Genomic DNA, 18,356 nt, shown 5'->3' on the forward strand with positions numbered 1-18,356 from the left:
ATAATGGCACAAAGTATAAGTACCCCGCATTTGCTTCATGATTTTTATTGTCAGATTGCCTCTCTTCCCCACATAAACAGACAAAAACCAGGCCAATGTTCGGTGCTTTACGGAGTGATTTGCTTTGCTGTTTTGATAGTATAATCATATCACTGGATATAGGGATTTGTGTGTCACTCAGATTACACAACCATCTGCTGTTCTAAGACATCTTCTTGTTTTCCATTGTAGTTTTTTTGTACTGTTTTTACATTCGTTTGATCCTCTGATAATAAAAACCACTGCAGACAGAGCAAATTCAACAAACTCCAGCATATCTGAGGGATTGTGCACTATAAAAGCTCTCAGATCTCATTTTCAGAGCTACGAGGTAAAACTCAAGAATGCAAGTGGAAGGCATGGGTCCTTCATCTTCCTCATCAGCCTTTAATGTGCTTCCTGCATAACCCTGCCACCCACAGTGATCATAGCGCTATATCGTCTCCCAGAGTTTTGACCTTATGTCCTCTGGTCTGACTACAAGAAGACAACATAGAAACAAATAGAATTCTCACCTTTCCATTTTTGGTGAAATTCCACATGTAATGATCAAGATCAAGAACAAAAAATTTGATTTTTAAGGTTTCAAGTTGATTAATAATAAAATCATGATTATCTGAGGTATATTTGCACATTCACAAAGTTATGTATTGCCTGGTTGGTGAAGCATAATCTTGGTCTGGATTTGGGCTCTCTGGACCTCAGATCTCCACCTTTGCCTCTAATACACCCACGTTCTGACTCTTAGAATTTAAGGCTCATTGGTTCGGTGTTGCCACATTCCCCATTATTCCGAAAGGTTTGAGGAGACCCATGCCTGCTATTACAAATAGCCCTCTAATCCATCCTTTAAACTTCCTATCCAGTATAGGGTCACAGAAAGCACTGGGAACTGGATTAGATACAGGCCCACTGCAGGGCACACACACATATTAAGGGGAATTTAGAGACTGCAGTTCACATAACTATAAGTCTTTAGACTCTGGTAGGAATCGTGCACGATGGGGGAGGACATGATAGACACAAAGTGCAGGACTCAAACCCTCAGCCCTGGAAGCGTGAGGCAACAACACCACCCACTGAGCAGCAGTGCCAGCCTATTAGTGTTGTTAATTTGATTGGAACTGCCACAGGTTATAAATCACAGTATCAGCTCTGTTTGGCTAATAAGCGAATCCTAAGCTCCTTTTATATATGCATGCACATTCAGGGTGCTCGAGAAAACGACTAAAAGGTTTCAGCACAGAGCACAACCCCAGCCTTGCAAGTGAATGGGTGCAAAAATCAAATCTCGTACACTGAAGATGTAAATATGCTGCCAAGGGCCATGCAGGATTGATGCCACTGTTGTACCCTTACGGTCTGCTTAATTATTTACACGTGATTTCATCACAGATCCATTCCTGGAAAAGGGCATTCTTCAGGGATCTCCTGGAGTCTCTCATAGGTCAGGACATGCGCAAAAATTACAACAGAGTCATTTATCTGTCTGGGAAGGAAAATTATAGTCAAACATTAATTATTAATTTTTGTTATTGCCTGACACTGGTGATTCACAAATCTATTATTTTTACAGTGACTTAGATGGAGGTGGGGGGGGGAAGACAGAAGTATTTGTGAAAGATGAAAAGAGGTTGGGACAATAAAGGCTTTTCTATTGTTTAAAAGACTTTTAAAGACATTTAAACTTATTTCTTATTTCTGGAGGTGAGGGGAAGCAAAATCAAGACGTTCAGGATGTCAACCTGTATGCCCTCAGTTCCTCTTTACAGTTTTGGAAGTAAATGAACAACTGTACCCATCAGTGTTTCAGCAGAAGGTATATATTAGTTTCCGCATTTCGGATGGCTTGTCTTAAGTTAGGCACGTAAGTGACAATTAACATGAAATAATAATCAATAGACTCAGCTGTCATTTCACAGTCTGGTTTTACACGGCAGACTCATGTCTGACACGCTTCATGCCAGGAGAAATGTTAAGTTCCATCTGTACACGTCTCCTTTAGCACTGGAGGTGCAGGATTCCCAAACCCCTGGTCCATGGACTGGTACCAGTATTAAACGGGTCACAAAACACAGGCCGTGAAGTTGCCATCCGTCCCATATATCATAACTAAATAAAGTGCTGTGATCCACATAAATACATGATTTGTCCCATATATCTGTCCTCCACTCTCCCGCCCCCCCAGTCCGCAGGTCAAAGGTTGCGAACCTCTACACTAAGGAGCATCTGCCCGCCGTAAATTCTGGCCACTACACAACAGCGTAATATACATCATCCTCACATGATCCCTCCATTTGCTGCTGGCCTGATGCTTTTTATTGCTAGTTTGTAATAAGTGCTGTGCAATATGTGATGATTGACACTGCGCCCCTATTGGCGCATAAAACAGGCCCAAACACATTCTCACTGAAGGTGGGGGGGGAGGGTGGTGGTAAATCAACAGCAGCTAGCCCCCCCCCCCCCCCCCCCCCCCCCCAACATCATTAAATGAGGAGGGCAGTTCTGGAACAAGTTAGGTGGGGTGTTCGAACTTTATTGCTTTTGTGCCACTGGTCTAGATAAGGAGACTGTTATAGGTAAGCAGGGGACTGATGTGCAGCACAAGCATGAGGTAGAGAAAAGGAGTTCACAGAGGTTTGGGGTGGGTCAATAAAATAGCCCTTTTATTTGCCCAGTGTCAGCACTTTGGAGATAATCATGCCAAGAGCCACTTAGGGGAATAAGGAGCAATGATAGTGCCAAAGTAAAGAGGGGATAAAACAGGTCTTAAGGTCCCTAAACCTTACTATCAAGAAAGGGAAAAAGTCCTGAACTCCTACTCAAGCATAACTCACATGGGTTTGCACCCGCCCGCGTTCCTAGTGTAGCTTGACAACAACACTCTGTGGGTGTAGGTGTACACAGCTTGGCTGGTAGGTCCCTTTACCCATGCATATGTGCAAGATAAAATTAGTCTGATACAACACAGAGCATAAAGCCAACACAAATAAGATCTTTGTGGGCTTCAGCCAAGCCAGCTCACGAACTCTAGGTTCAGTCACGTTTGAAATTTCCGCTCCTCCCACATCACAGGCTATTCGTGGAGCAACGCCTATTGGCAGAAATTCTAACCAATCATGGGTCCTAGAGCAGACGGAACGTGACAAGCAGGAACAGAGAAAACCAAGACGCTAAACACATAGGCCTAAGTCTATGCACATAGCAATTGCTATAAACTGATATATCACAGCTATAGTTTTATTATTTTTAAGTATAGTTACATTTTAATTCTGTCTTTAGCTCATTCTAAGAGCTTGGTGGTAAGTCTGAATGTGTAGGAGAGGCTGTCTGTCATTGATTAGTATCACAGGAGGTGAATGCCGCCGTTCTTAAAGAGACAGACACAAAATGTATTGTCAGGCATGAACCAAAGGAATTATTATTATCATTGGAAAGATTTAGTGTTTTTAACTAAAGTAATTTTGAGGCTTGAATCATTTCTCCTAGTATTGCTACTGGAGAACTTAAGTGCGTAAAAAAGAGATTGAGATATTAAATAATGAGTCACATATAAGAAGTAGAAGCTTAAAACTTGGAAAGAAAAATACGACATCTCTGACTGTCGCAGACTTCTGTGAGATTTTAATATGCATGTCACTCAAAAGTAAAAAAAAAATGCTTTAAAAAGAAATAAAAAGCTATGAGATCTCATCTCAATATGCATATTCTTCTGGGGAAAAGAGTCAGAGGCTACATAGAATGTGCAGTGATCGGATGTGTGACTCTCCCTGGGGCTCGACAGGACAAACGGAGTGGGAGGGAAGTACGGCGACTGGTGTCTGAGCACAGGCAGTACAAGCCTGGACATCCACTCAACGTTGCAAAAACACTCCCAGAATGCAAATGCATCAGCATCCGATAGAAAACTGCAAATACTTCATGACTGTCTGTTCCGTTCTAGTTGGGCATGAATATCCGATAAAATAAAATGAGGATAAATGAAATTCCTTTAGTTAATTTACATTTTAAATGCCTAATTTCATACTGACTCACAGTGTTAAAAGGCATGTAATACAGTCACTTAATGAATAAAAGTTAAGAATGTCCAGTCAGGGTCTGAGCAGCTTTTATAAAATGGGGTTGGGAAATACGGGTGCCAAGGTTATTCATTATTTAGGCCTAAAGGATTAAATTCATGTTCCAATTTCTTCAGGATGGTTATAGATTGTTAGTTTATTAATTTCCATTGAAATGTTACTTATTGCCGTATTGCTCCCATGTTACGCGTTCTTCGAAAGCATACGAGGCTACGGCGGCTTTTTCAAGCGTGGTTTTAATAACCAGAGGGGGCGCCGAGGAGGCCTTGAGAGGACCCAATGCGCACGCGTCGGTTTCTCTCCACTGACGGCTTCCCAAACAAACATGCCAGCTGCGCATAATTGCCGGGATGCCGCGGAAAACTCAATTAGCTGCCGAGCACACGCACGGAAGAGAAGCCCCGATCCATCTGCATGCTTTCCATAAATCGGAAAAAAATAAAAGCACAAAGACGTGGAGATTGATGGAGTGGGAGAGCACATGACTGTCAGCTCTCCGAGCAGTCAAATATTTTCCTGATGGATTGGGCCTCATTTTTTGTGCGACTCAGATGATGCCTGAGGCCACTTGTCATTTGGGCAAAGTAAGAACAGGAACGATTCCAGCGTAAGTGACAAATCAAAGGGAGCAAGAACATGAGCAGAAAAGCATTTGCCTGTTTTATTTTGGGTGTTTATTTTATTTGAATAAACATATTACCCCTGTCCTTGGAGCTGAAATCCAAGTTATATAAAAAATTACAATAGAAAATGGATAGCCTTTTACTAACCACAGTATGTTGACACATACCAGTATCTCAGAAACCAATTAAATATTAAAATATTTTACAGATTTATATACACTGCCACTGTTTCTCTCTTTCTTTCTGAAAGCGAATTTGTGGATTATTTGCTAATCCTTTCTCAGACTACCTTGAAATATACTTGATTTGTTTCTGACTGTGTAGTCCATATACATCTGCAGGGTTTTAGTGTCTTTCATCTTCTCATGACCATATAATGCTAACCTTATAGGACGTTTGCATGTTATTTAAATATGACACTTCTGATACAGTAATACTGTAGTACAGTAATACGGTGGTAGGGTTTCAGCCTTGAGTGGCATATAATACCGGCTGAGATAAGGCACATTCCAGTCATAATAGCCTCCTAAAACTTTGTAAGTACCTCATAAATTGGAGGCAGGGATGTACGTTATGGCAAACACCTCAAGCCTGAGCTTTAGCTTCGCTGTAAAACATGAGGAATGAAAGCGGAGAGTTTAACGTCAGCACAACTCCGAGGCCACCGAGCCTCCTTTGCAGGGTTCTTTTGTAGCTGTAGTTGGTTGCCGTGAATCTCGGAGACGTTTAAAACGAGCCCCACTAAGAGTCGTCTAATACCGCCGCCTCAGTTCCTTAAGCTACGTTTAATAGCGGCTCTTTGCGCGAGTTATTATTTCGAGTAATTTTATCTAGCCGAGCCAGCGTCCTACAGGTTGCCGCCCGTTCTCCGAACAGAGATCTTCACAGACGGAGTACGAGGCGCCTTCCCAATGATTCTACGCAGTAGACTGCGTCGAGTGCCAAAGTTACGTCAATGTCTCTTTTGCGCCACTGGATCTGGGCTCATCTTCTCGTGACAGCCTAGCCGAGAATCCCGAATGTAGGTCTGCGCTCCGCTCAGCGTCCATTGACGAAGAGAGATGGTGGCAGTGGGGGATGGGCGAAGGCGGTGAGACGGAGGCCCAGCTCTCCGTGGGCTTTTCACGGGACGCTCATGCTCTTTGATCCACTGCTCTGATCTACAAAGAAGTTCAGATCTTCCTGTAAACAAGCTCATCAAACGGGGTCCCTCTCTATCGGTGGCTGATGAGATGCTCTTTATCACTCAGCTGTGGTACTATAAGGCGACTGTGCAATCACATTCTGTTATGATGCCAAGTCGCGGCTCGCGTGTTCCTGCTGCTGAGTTTCTGACAGCTGTAGGCTGCTTATCGAGGATTTTGGCTTATCATGCACGGGCTTACAGTGGTAGCCTCCAGTGATATCCAGCTGCTGGAAATTTGTGGTGAGCTGTATTTAGTAACAGAATCCATTAACCTGTGTTAACAATCCCTTATTGGATATGTTCTTTCCACCCAGATATGTGCCATTTTTGCCCCTTCATGCAGCTGGATGTGCTATCCCAGCAAGCTAGGTAAAAATACCTGGCTAAAGGGTACTCAAGCAGAGTGGTCCTGATATTTTCAGAGGAAATGAAGTCTGTGCTAGTGGCAGGTTCATGAACTGCATAGACATGTCTGCTTCTTTTTACGGAGCAGCAAGCTCTTTGAAATGTGCTTTGTTAACTAACCTTGCAGTGCAGAAAATTATGCATGGTTAATACTAAATTATTTATTATTATATTTTTAAAATAGGGACATTTGTAATTGTGATAGCATTTTGTTTTGATTTAAAAATCAAAATAAAGGCTGATTTTTTTTTAGTCGTAGGTGCCCGTGCAGCTGTTTGCAATATAAATGCATACTGTGACCAGTTGACAGTTGGCATGTACCTCACTGGGCAGTGTGTTGCCAGTTGTAATCTATGGTTAATTGCATGGGTTGGGAATACAGATTATCTGGCACTTTTAAATATTCATTCGACCTTTATTCCAGTACATGAGCCTGACATTGTTTTTACAGGGTAAAAACATTCTTCTTTCAAGATTTGGATTTCAAGATCTTTTGTTCACAAGTACTTTGGTTTTCCTCTTTGTGTGATTTTAAAGTCATTATATGGACATTATCATATATTGGATTGACTTGCTTTTGTTTCAGCAAATTGCCACCATTTCAGTGGCACCCGGCCCTCTGTGCATCCTGATTGGCTGCCTAGTCAGTCAGTGGCACCCGGCCCTCTGTGCATCCTGATTGGCTGCCTAGTCAGTGGCACCCGGCCCTCTGTGCATCCTGATTGGCTGCCTAGTCAGTCAGTGGCACCCGGCCCTCTGTGAATCCTGAATGGCTGCCTAGTCAGTGGCACCTGTGAAGCTACAGGTGTGAGGGTATGTCACAGCTGTACCACTGCACGCTCATTGTCAGGAGCAAAGGAGTCTTTGGGACTCTCTTCAGCATCCCCTGGCAAGAGGTGTGCAATTCTTTTCATGAGGGACATAGAAATGTGAATTTTACCAAATTGGTGAAAATATTCTCGTGCACTGCAGAGGATGATGGATTTTAAAAAGGTACAGGCTGGACTGTCAGGTAATTTTTCTGATAAAGAGGTGGACGTAATGGTCTGATTGAATTGTTTACACTGCAGAAAACAAATTCACTCTAATAGCCAGTGGTTTCCAGACTAACAGATAATGTTTATATATTTGGCAGGTGCTTTCAGCATACAATTAAGAAAGCAGCCAATCCTTTTAGCGACTGTTGTTCAGGGCCTTGCCCAAGGTGGTCGAGTCACTCTGCTAGGTTTAGGATTTGAACCAGCAACTGGTTGATTATAAGACTTGAGCTTTAACCAACAGAGTCACACATCACCCCGGCAACAGAAAGCCTTTCCAATTAAAAGAAGGCCTCAGCTTTGTGTGAAAAAACACACATGCACATAGACATACTATATGCACAAACATCTCTGCTGCAGTGTCTTACCATAAACATATTGGCGTTTCTTAATGAGGTATCATTAAGAAAATAAATGCAGAACTGGAGATGGGTTATTATTAATAAATTATATTTGCATGACAGATATAGCAGAGCGATGGTAGTGTGGCTGTGAAACCCCCCTACAAACATCCTACAGGAAGTTACCCCAGGACTCCCTGTCTCCCTGGCATCCCAGCACTCTGTTCTATACCACAGACTGACAGCCCCCACCCCCCCAAACTTCGCTGCTCCCTATCTGCTCCACTGGAACACATTTCACCTTGTTTACCAGCTGAAGCCCATCATGTAAGACCTGCCACTTCAGGCCCTTGCTGACTAATGCCTTTTATCTAAAGGGCAAGATATTTTTCTCCCCCTAAAGGCTTGTTCCTCAGTGGCAGTAAAAACCGAGGTCTCGCTGTACTCCTGCTAATCCCTTGGGGAGATTGGTCCATCGCAGTGCCTCTTTAAATTAGAGTCAACAGTGCATGATGAGCAGGCCCCGTATTAATATTTTCTACAATGGAATCTGCCTGCTATTTATATTTGCAATTTTATTTGTTTGTTTGTTTTTAAATCCTCTCTATTTAGTCCTTGCAGTAACACCACAAACACGCTGAAGTGTGATGTATAAGGGAGACTTTTCATTATACTGTAATGGCCACTGTGCACCAGCAAACAAACCAATAGGGTTTTATAAGTGTTTATTTTCCCCACTTTTATGAATGAAACAAAGACCATCCATGCATCTTCCAGCTCCTCCATTCTCAATGAAAGCAGGCAGGGCACCGGACACATGGTTTAACTGCCAACAGCTTCTTTCTCCAGGCCATTGTCCTCAAAAGGTACCCTGGCACTTACAGGACTGATTTACATTTATTCATATTTCAAAAGCTTTTTTTGCGAAAACCCCAAAGCTGTTTGCACCTTACATCTGGTCGTCTCACCAATATTTATGTCTACATGTTTGTTTTTTGCACATTCGTATTCCTTTTTTCATTTCTATTGCATTTTAAAACGTGTACTGCATTCGCCAACACACATTCCTCTTATTTTTCAGTTAAAAGGATTCTGATTCTGATCATACGTCATGCATGTGAGGCTTTATTGAAACAGTACGTCCCCCCCACCCACCGGTAACATGCATGCGTGTCCATAAGCCTGATGCTCCCCCCTTATGCCGTTGCTTAGCTCTCCTACTTTGGGATTAAGGCAGAATCACTGGAAATCCCTCACAGTGAAATTTCACAGATCGGTTATGAATCATTGTCTTAAAAGTCTGAGAATCATCACGTACACAAGCTGGTTGCTTTTCTGAGTTTTTTTTTTTCCGCTACGTTATTTGCATATGAGAACATTCTCTCATGGCGGATGCAGTGCTGTCTCTGTTAATCACCTAGAGCAGAGGGACTTCCGGCATGTTCATCTCACAGCGCACCCAGGAGACGAGGTTCATTTGGACTGCTGTGCTCAGGGGAGAAAGAGTCTTTATATTTTACATTATATATTTAGCCTCATTAACCCTAGACTCTTTTTCCTCTTCCTGCATTTTAATAAACCCTATAAATATTATTTCGGTGCTGTTCTCCACACAGTATATCTTTGTCTTGTAAATGTTTCTCTTGAGCTTAGCTAATTAATGTCTTTACCAGGTTTACAAACCCAATTCAGTCATTCAGCTGCATGTTTTGAAGCTCTCAGTGCATCGCAGGATTCAATCACACACTATACGCGATTTAGAGATACAGATTCATCTAAAGATTTTGGTCCGCTAGAAAAAAAAAATCCATGGAAACACATGGAGAACGTTCCAAGAATTCCACACACACAGTTGGGGGAATGTGAATTGGATCAAAGACCCTGGAAGTGTGAGACTGCAGCACTGACCAGTATGCTACCATAAGAGTCTTCGTCTTCATCACCATCATCACCATCAACACCATCAACACCATCAACACCATCATCACCATCATCACCATCAACACCATCATCACCATCATCACCATCATCACCATCAACACCATCAACACCATCATCACCATCAACACCATCAACACCATCATCACCATCATCACCATCAACACCATCAACACCATCATCACCATCATCACCATCATCACCATCAACACCATCATCACCATCATCACCACTTCTCCTTCAAGGCCACAGACCCTGTCTTCCTCACCACATTCATTTCTCAACCTTCTCTCCCCAGTGGAGCAGAACTGGTGGTTAAGTTTTATGCACGAGATTCTGAGTCACGACAGCTAAAGGTTCTGAGCAGTAACTGGAACTGAGCTGCCTTCTGCTGCACGGAGCACATGGTCCAGCAGGTGTACTTCTACATACCTGCTGAGGTACTGGACACCTTCATGATGCATTCATCCTTTAAGAAGACTGCATAAGTATCCAGACAAAATGCAGGAGAAAAATAAAAGGAATAAAAAAGCACTCGTGCAACATTTGTCACAAAATAAAGTCATTAAAACCGGTATCCTTGCCGACTGTCTTTCCAGTGGAAAGTTGCAGCTAATTAATGAACTTTGTATGGCACCAAATTGGGAATAGTCAATTGCTGCCTACTGAACGCATTACCCTGTGGGGTCCGCCACCCGCCTGCAGGGGTCAGCGTGTTCAGGAAACGTCCCGTTATGCCACCTCTCCATTTTTAGCACCTTTTTAAAATCCCATTGCTTCATAATGAATGTGGCGTGGGTGGTTTGCGGGCAGGCTCCCAGCGGGAGAGCAATTTCCTTGCCAGTCGCATTACTTAAAGACTGCCGGACACACCAAGTACAGATGTGCCTTCTGTGTCTCCAGAAGGGAACACCGATAACTGCACAGACGCGGGCGATCTGCCCTGGGGTGTCTCTTAGAACAGAAGATGGATTAGTGCTGACTGCAGACCTCCTGGGTGCCTGTCAAACAATCAAGAATGACATGTCGCTCGTCTGCTGTGAAAATGGGGTTTAACGCGGTGTAACCTTCAGCTTGAAAAACACCGGCATCGCTTTCAGCGTTGCTTTCCTTATCCCAGTATATTTTCAGCTTTATCAGTTATGAAGCACTTTGCAGTGGTTTATAGTTGTCTGTTTACAGTGGGGAGTTATAGTTATAGATGGAACTGAAATTATAGGTGAAATCAATCCCTAATTCCTTCAAAAAGTTGATTAATTTGAATTTCTATAAATAGGGTGTAGAAAATTATGTTATAAAACAATTGTAAATAAGATATTAATATTCTTGTTCTTCGATAGCCGCAATTTTGGGGTCATAATTTCTAGGCAGACTATATTTGGAACTTGCTGCAGATTAGCGCATTCAACTTTTCTCTTGTACCGATGAACCAGATCCTCAAGCTAAATGACGTCTTTAAATATTGAGAGGCAGAAATCGGCGCAGCCTGTCTGTAAGCCGGACGAGTCGCTTAGGATAAAACTGTCAGCTACGACCAAACAGAAACGTCCATGTTTAATCCCCACTTTGGCTTTAGCCGTCAGTCATGCGTGCTTTTTGCAGACTTCTGTCTAAGTGCCGTCGTTTGTTGTTTGTTTATTTATTTATCTGGGAAATCCTTCGTGACAGTTCAGAGGTTGAAGTCCTTCTGGAAGCTTACGGGGATGCTGATCGACCACCTGGAGAGATGAGCCACACCTCAACTGTAGGGGGCGCCGTGGCGAGCGGGAAAAAAACCCAGCAGCCCGGCACCCGGCTTTTCGTTCACTTTCTAGTATCTTATCAAAGGTACATAAATATGCATTTGAGCTCAATATGTGTCTGCGTGTCCATGTTCAGGTAGTATTTTTATATATTTAGATAGGGGCAAAATGAAATAGTGGTTTTAAGAATAACGTAAGGGGATAAGGGCTGTCCTCTCAACGAACTGTTTTACTTATACCACAGTGCTGTGCAGTGCAAAATAATACTGTCTGATGTCTCAGCACGCCTTTATATGCATTTCTTTAAATGTCATGCAAACCCGGCATTGCATTGAATATATATGAATGATTTTATGAAAACATGCCTTTCAGAAAATCAAGCCCCACTGATGACCTTAACTATACCGCGGTACTTGACCTGCATGGAAAATTGAAGCAGACCGATTCTGGGCCATTTTTATGTTATCGGCTTCTCCGGGGGGGTGGGGGTGGTAAGGGAACGTCCCGCTCCTGCTCGTTTTGCGAGCGGCGAGTTAGCTGAGATCCACCCGCTGCGACGGCTGTTTCCGTCAGAAGCTGGTGTCGTGCGGCGCTTCAGTCTCCTAGTCCGTCACCGTGCGGATTTTTATTTATCTCTTGCCGTCTCTCAGCCACTATGCCAGGACACGTACACTTTCTGTTCACGGCTGCTGTGCACGATTTATTTAAAACGCACGTGTGACACTTGGGAATCTAGTAAAAAGAAGCATGTGTACTCAAATGTGGAGCCAGATGCCGGGACAAGGACCCACCCCAGCCTGGCCCACCCCCCAGCTTCTGATCTGAACTGAACAATGTCGCGAATGTGAAGAGGGACTGGGGGACTGGTTGGCCTGCTGGGTGAACATTGCCCTTAATTACTCGTGACACGCCTCATGGATCACATGCGGTATCTGAATCATTTAAGAGCTCCTACTCATGTTGATTATAAATATTTTATAATGGGACATGATCCCTAGGACTCAAGGTCAGTCAAGTGAGTATCAGGAGAGGAAACACCTGATTTTACATCAATGATAATGTGGGGTCGAGGAACTGCAAGAGCTCCGCCGGTGTTAAGAAAAAATGGGTTTGTCCTGTAGGGACACCCTTCCCCACAACAGAGCTCTATAATGAGATAATGACACGTCAGTTTAGCATATTTTCCAGCCAACTCAGACAGTCTCAGATCGAGTGCCTGCTTTCCCGAAGACGGCAAGAGCTGTTCATGCAGTGATATTTGGACTTCTTGGGAAAATTAGGCAATCAAGACATTTCAGGCTTGTTTAAGGATAGAAAAGGAGCTTCTGGAGGAAGGATGCAGGCTCCATCTGCAAACCGAGTTTGAGTTAACTGATGTTCAGGAGGGCGAGTCAAGAGATTTGTTCGTTGGCTTGATCTACTGGTGGGAAGCAAAGCACCGTTGCTGGTTCGCATTTCCATAGTGAAATTCTGGCAGGAGCGCACAGGCTGGCACCGTAGGGGGGTATCGGAGGCGTGAAACAGAAATCACATTATTGTTGGCGAAGTGATTTTGCATGGGTCTCATTTACTTTGACAAATGGCAGAGGAGATTAGCTCCAGGCAAAAAGTTTTTTTTTTTTCTCTTGAATGCGCTATCACAGATGCCTCATCTTTGACAGCTATTAAGCTAAGCACATAATACCGTGCGTGAATAGCAAGTGCTTTCCTGTGTACATGTGCTTGAATTGTCCCAGAACGCCAGCCATGCGTGAGCTCATACACGTTGGACGTTTGTGAGAAACATCTAACACATTTTTTTTTTTTTTTGCTGCTAACTGGACAGTAAACAAACAAATAAACAGGCTGAAATATGCTGTAGAGAGTGTCTGAGGACATGCATGTACAGGCCTGGCTGAGATACTCACTGACATCTTTACATGCACATCCAGGAGACTGGAGGCTGGCCAAGCAGAGCTGCGGATCTGGCCAGTGACTCCGCATGGCCTCATATTTAGGTTGTCTCCCTGGTGATGAGGACGGCAGACTGAAATGCTAATTATGCATCTCCACTCACCCAAATGATGACTTCAGTTCGAAAGCTAATTGCTGATTATGGCATTGTTTCATTACTAGCATTACTGTTGTGTTCTCAATTGGGTGCCATGTGTGACATGGGCCTAAATTACACGAATCCCAGCATTGACCCACACTGCTGTTAACATTTCTGGGGAAAATGGCCTTATCCAAGGAAACTTACAGAGGTTACAGAGGTTACAGAGGTAGGTTGTACTGTATAACCATCCACATCAAGCCTTAAATCCCCATTTGGAAAGTTCTGTGTCAGCCTAGAAATTGCTTAATTGTGGCAATAAATTGATAAAGATAAAATACAGCCGTGGGTGGTGCTTAATTGGTGCAAAACAGTGAATACTTCTTCACATCTTCTAGTGGGATTACTGGCATGATTTTCACTTTTTTGAATGCAAGCAGTAGAAGCCTTATGCTTGAGAGAGAAGCATGTAGCGATTTCTGGAGCAGCCCCTCCACCCAAACATAAACCAATGCTGAAGACATTCAAGACTAGTGTCTCTCAACCAGAGGTCGGTGGTCCAGGAAAATTCCTCAGTCTGGGACATTTACAGGAAGGATAGGGCTGGGAGATATAAATGTTATTCTGATTTATCGTCGATAAGACAAGGAGGCACTATTGTTATAGCTTTGCTTGATAGCAAGCATGCTCGTTTTACGTCCCAGACGTTACCTATGTCTTTTTATAACGGACAACTAGGTCTGACTGAGTTGACGGAGTACGGAGTTGGCCACATACGACTATTTTGGTCACATCATGGAAGAGATAAGCACCCCCTCAGAGGAAGCTTCAGGTATCAATGAAGAAAGCAACAACTCGGCAGCCACAACTGCAGATAAACAAAGTGAAAGACACTGGTGGTGTGGCAGTGCGAGGCAGTCAGAGAAAAGAAGCAGCAACAAACCGCACTGTTTTCTAATGTTACGCCCTACAGCTTCAGTTAGGAGCACATTCAATTTGTTGCCTTTTTCATCCTCTGAATCAGTTTGAGAGCAATTCCATTTTTATGGTAAAATCCATCCTTAAAAAACAATGACTTGAATTATATCGCGATAATTATCTGTATTGACTGGAAAAAAATATTTTCGCTTTTTTTTGCGAAAATTTGTCCACGTACCACCAACTTGATAAAACATGAACAGCCAGACCATATGGTTGGCAAGCTTGAGAAACCCTGGTCCTCATTTTAAAACATGTAATCCAGTTATGCAGTGCAGCTATTACCTAGTATTACCAAATTATCTCGTTTCCCTCACAATAAGACAAGGACGTAGAGAATGTTTCAGCCGTACACAAAAGATATGTGTCTTTACATCTTTCTTTAAATTCAAGTTTATTTTGGAAATATCTGTCAAGCTTTTTAAGCCAGATGTCTGTTTACCATGAATAAAATAATGTCACACTGGTGATGGGACCCATAAAAAAGGTCAGGATGAAATTAATCTAAATGTAAATATGAGCAAAATTTTGAATATCTCTAGGGGTTATACTAATATTTTCAGTCACTGGGTAAATCTCACTGTGATTGACTGGCACCTCATTCCGGGCATCTGCTGCCTGGTGGTCTAGGCTTCCTGGGACTGCAGGCTCACCACAAACGTGTACTGGATGAGCAATAACGGAAGCTGGATGAATTTATGGATGGATGAGGAAATTATAGTTGAAGCAGCAGCTCGCAATTTCATCTTTAGGGGTTTTCCTCTTATTGGTTCATTATCATGACACCCCTCTTTCCTCAGGGCCCTGGGGCAGATGCATGGCCAGTGACTGTGGCCCGGGGGGCCGGCAGAGCCGGGCAGTGTGGTGCACCCATGTGGACGGCTGGACCACGCTGCACACCAACTGCCCGCAGGAGCTGCGGCCTGAAAGCCAGCAGAGCTGCTTCCGTGTCTGTGACTGGCACAGGGATCTGTATGATTGGCGGCTGGGCCCATGGAACAGCTGTGTACCGGTGGCCCTCCGCTCCACTGGGGGGCGCTGGTCAGCTGAGTGCTCCGGCGGCGGGGAAGGCATCCAGACCCGGGAGGTGGCCTGCATCCACACGGCAGACGGGGCCCCGGCAGAGGACGCCATCTGCGAGTATTTTGAGCCCAGACCGCGGCTCGAGCAGGCGTGCCTCATTCCTTGTCCCCGGGACTGTGTAGTGTCTGAGTTCTCCCCCTGGACCACCTGCACCAAGACCTGTGGCGCCGGCCTCCAGCGGCGCGTCCGCGCTGTTCTGGCACCTCCTCTCTTCGGCGGCCTGCCGTGCCCCAACCTGACAGAGTTCCACGCCTGCCAGCTCCCGGCGTGCCGGGTCCCCGAGGGCCAGTACAGCCTGAGGGCTGGTCCGTGGGGCCCCTGCACGCTCCCGCACTCCCGCCCCGCACGGCAGACCGGCCGCAGGAAAAGCAAGGAGAGGAATCGCGGGAGGGGGGTGTCACAGGACCCGGATGCTCGGGAGCTTGTTAAGAAAAAGCGGAACCGGAACCGGCAGAACCGGCAGGAGAGCGACCTGTGGGAGGTGCAGGTGGGGTACCAGAACAGGCAGGTGATGTGCATCCACAGGAGCGGCAAGACTGATGCCCTCAGGTGAGAACGAGAAGCTCTGCGTGATGCTTCCCCTGCAGCTACACAGTGGGAAGGGCTGGCAGCATCGCTAACTACAATAATTAACTAAACGGCAATATTAAATAAACACAAGCTGTTCAATTTATATACCTTCAGTTAAAATGACCTGAAATAAGTTGGTTTTCCAATAAGGAATAAGAAATGTAATAAAGTGAGTTAGAAATATTGTGCAAGTAACGAGATACATCAAACTGCAAAGATGTGTTAAGACTGACTGGGCTACACAGGCATGTGCAGATAGAGGACAGGCACGGGCAGTACTGCCTCAGCGCTGAGGAGGGCTCCTGCTTTCCTCTCGAAAGCTGCCCCCTTGCTTTGTCAGTCCCCCATCTCCCTTCTGCTTTTTGATGCCTGCTAACAGCAAGTGGGGAGGACAAGTTTCGCATTCAGCAGCATGGCAGCGCTGCATAAATTAACCTCACAGCCAGTACTGCGACGGCAATGTAGCTCTCCTGCTACTTGACAGCGGCTAAAAATTACCCCGTGTGATATTTTGGTTAATCTCCCATGTCATGGAAGCGAGAAAAGCAACGGAAACCAAGACCCAGCAGATACAACTGAATCTGTGCCACAGAAGACTGTGGGAAACGATTCTCTCTGACATCGGTGTCAGACTGGGGCTCTGGGACGCTGCTTCCTTTATATGGTTTATTTGTGTTTTGCATCAGTATTTTCGCAGTTAATCAGCTATGTTCTAAATCCATTCGTTATTTCATTCTCGTTGCTGGATTTTCGGTAGTGAAGCAAATCTAATATTTCAAAGGAATAACTCAGATGCCCTTAGGAGCATAAATATTAATCTTGTGACATGTTTATTTCTGGTTTGAAATATTCATACTTCTTTTACCATTTAGCAAAAAAAGTGGAAGACACTTTTCTCAGACGTGTAAGCTTAAAAGACTAGAAAATGATTCAACTTTTATTGTGTTATTGTTGTTTTATTGTTCATTCTTGTGGCTTTTATGTATTTCCCCACATGACCCCTGATCCATTAATAGCTATATCTAATGGTTTAGTTGAATGAGAACTTGTGTGTCTCCAGGTTTCACAGCACAACCTGGCTTCCCAGAGACAAACTTTGTAGCTGATAATTGTTCTCATCATGTGTGTATTTTCTATAATACTGTAGAACCTTGGAACTAGAACGTGTCTTAACTCGACCAACTCAGACATGGAATGGGTCTGCTAAATTTTTTCCGACTTGTACTTCGACCGAAATCTTGGAACTCGACCATTCCTGCTAAAACTCGTGTGGGTCGAGACGCGTTCAGCTCGATCAATACGGGTCCAGGTGGGTTGGTCAAGAAAAACTTAGCCGACGAAAAACCCGACGAAAAACTGGGAGCACGAATAAACGATACAGATCTGCTAGAACATGAACGGATGGAGACTCGTCTCTGATGGGCTGAAATAAAGGCAAACGGACCGACTGGGATGGTGATGTCTATGAAACACTGTCAGCCTCAGTGCCTTTCACCCGACTTCAACGTGCGAAAGTTGTGTTTCGGGGTTCGGTGTGTTTACAGTATATTTACTGATACAGTAATCGTGTCCCCTAAGAAACTGAGTACTGATAGGTGCAAACCAAAGAGGAAGGTAGTGAGAGTAACTTAAAAAGGAAATTTTAGCAAGGCTTGAAGGTGCTGCATGTGTGTCTGCTCTCATTTCGGAGTGTGGGATTGTCATTTATTTCATGTTTATTGCTTTTGTATGTGTGCTCTTTCAAGTATTAGTTTTTTTATTGATTGTTAATGCTTTTCGTCATTAAATAGGGAGGTAGATAATTTTAAATAGGCAATCATTTGGGGGCCTGGAACAGATTAAATTCACTTACACTGTTTCTTATGGGGAAATTTGACTTGGAACTCGACCAAATTGCATCTCGACCAGCCTTCTGGAACGAATTAAGTTCATGTTCCAAGATACCGCTTTGCTTTCTTTAAGCTTATTGTTTACATAATTCAGGGTTGTTCTTTATGAGCAGCATTAGGGTTATGTTAAGAATTAATAGGACATTTCTTCATACTTGTATTGATTGCTCTCTTGTATTTATTCACCTGTAATCACAATTCTGAATACAATTATTTTAATTAAAGTTTTGAAAGAATTCTTTACCCTTAAGCAGCTATGAATAAATGCCCCAGAGGGAAATGTAATGCTACTTTTTTCCTTAAATTAATATGGCTTTATCCATCCATCCATCCATCCATCCATCCATCCATCCATCTGCTTAGTCAGTAAAGAATTGTGGTGTGGGCCGGTCATGGGTTGTGCTTCTTCAGCAA

The 18,356-nt window shown here is 43.9% G+C and overlaps 1 protein-coding gene across 1 annotated transcript in view; it reads left to right on the top strand.

The window, feature by feature from the left end:
• Positions 1-18,356, top strand: part of LOC125749385 (thrombospondin type-1 domain-containing protein 7A) — an 87,324-nt gene that overhangs the window by 16,491 nt on the left and 52,477 nt on the right. The window contains exon 2 of the mRNA XM_049026599.1: positions 15,201-16,032. Coding sequence (XP_048882556.1) covers positions 15,201-16,032 — 832 coding nt within the window. The remainder of the gene's footprint in view (positions 1-15,200; positions 16,033-18,356) is intronic.

The sequence above is a fragment of the Brienomyrus brachyistius genome, chromosome 9 (assembly GCF_023856365.1).
Source record: "Brienomyrus brachyistius isolate T26 chromosome 9, BBRACH_0.4, whole genome shotgun sequence".
Taxonomy (NCBI): domain Eukaryota; kingdom Metazoa; phylum Chordata; class Actinopteri; order Osteoglossiformes; family Mormyridae; genus Brienomyrus; species Brienomyrus brachyistius.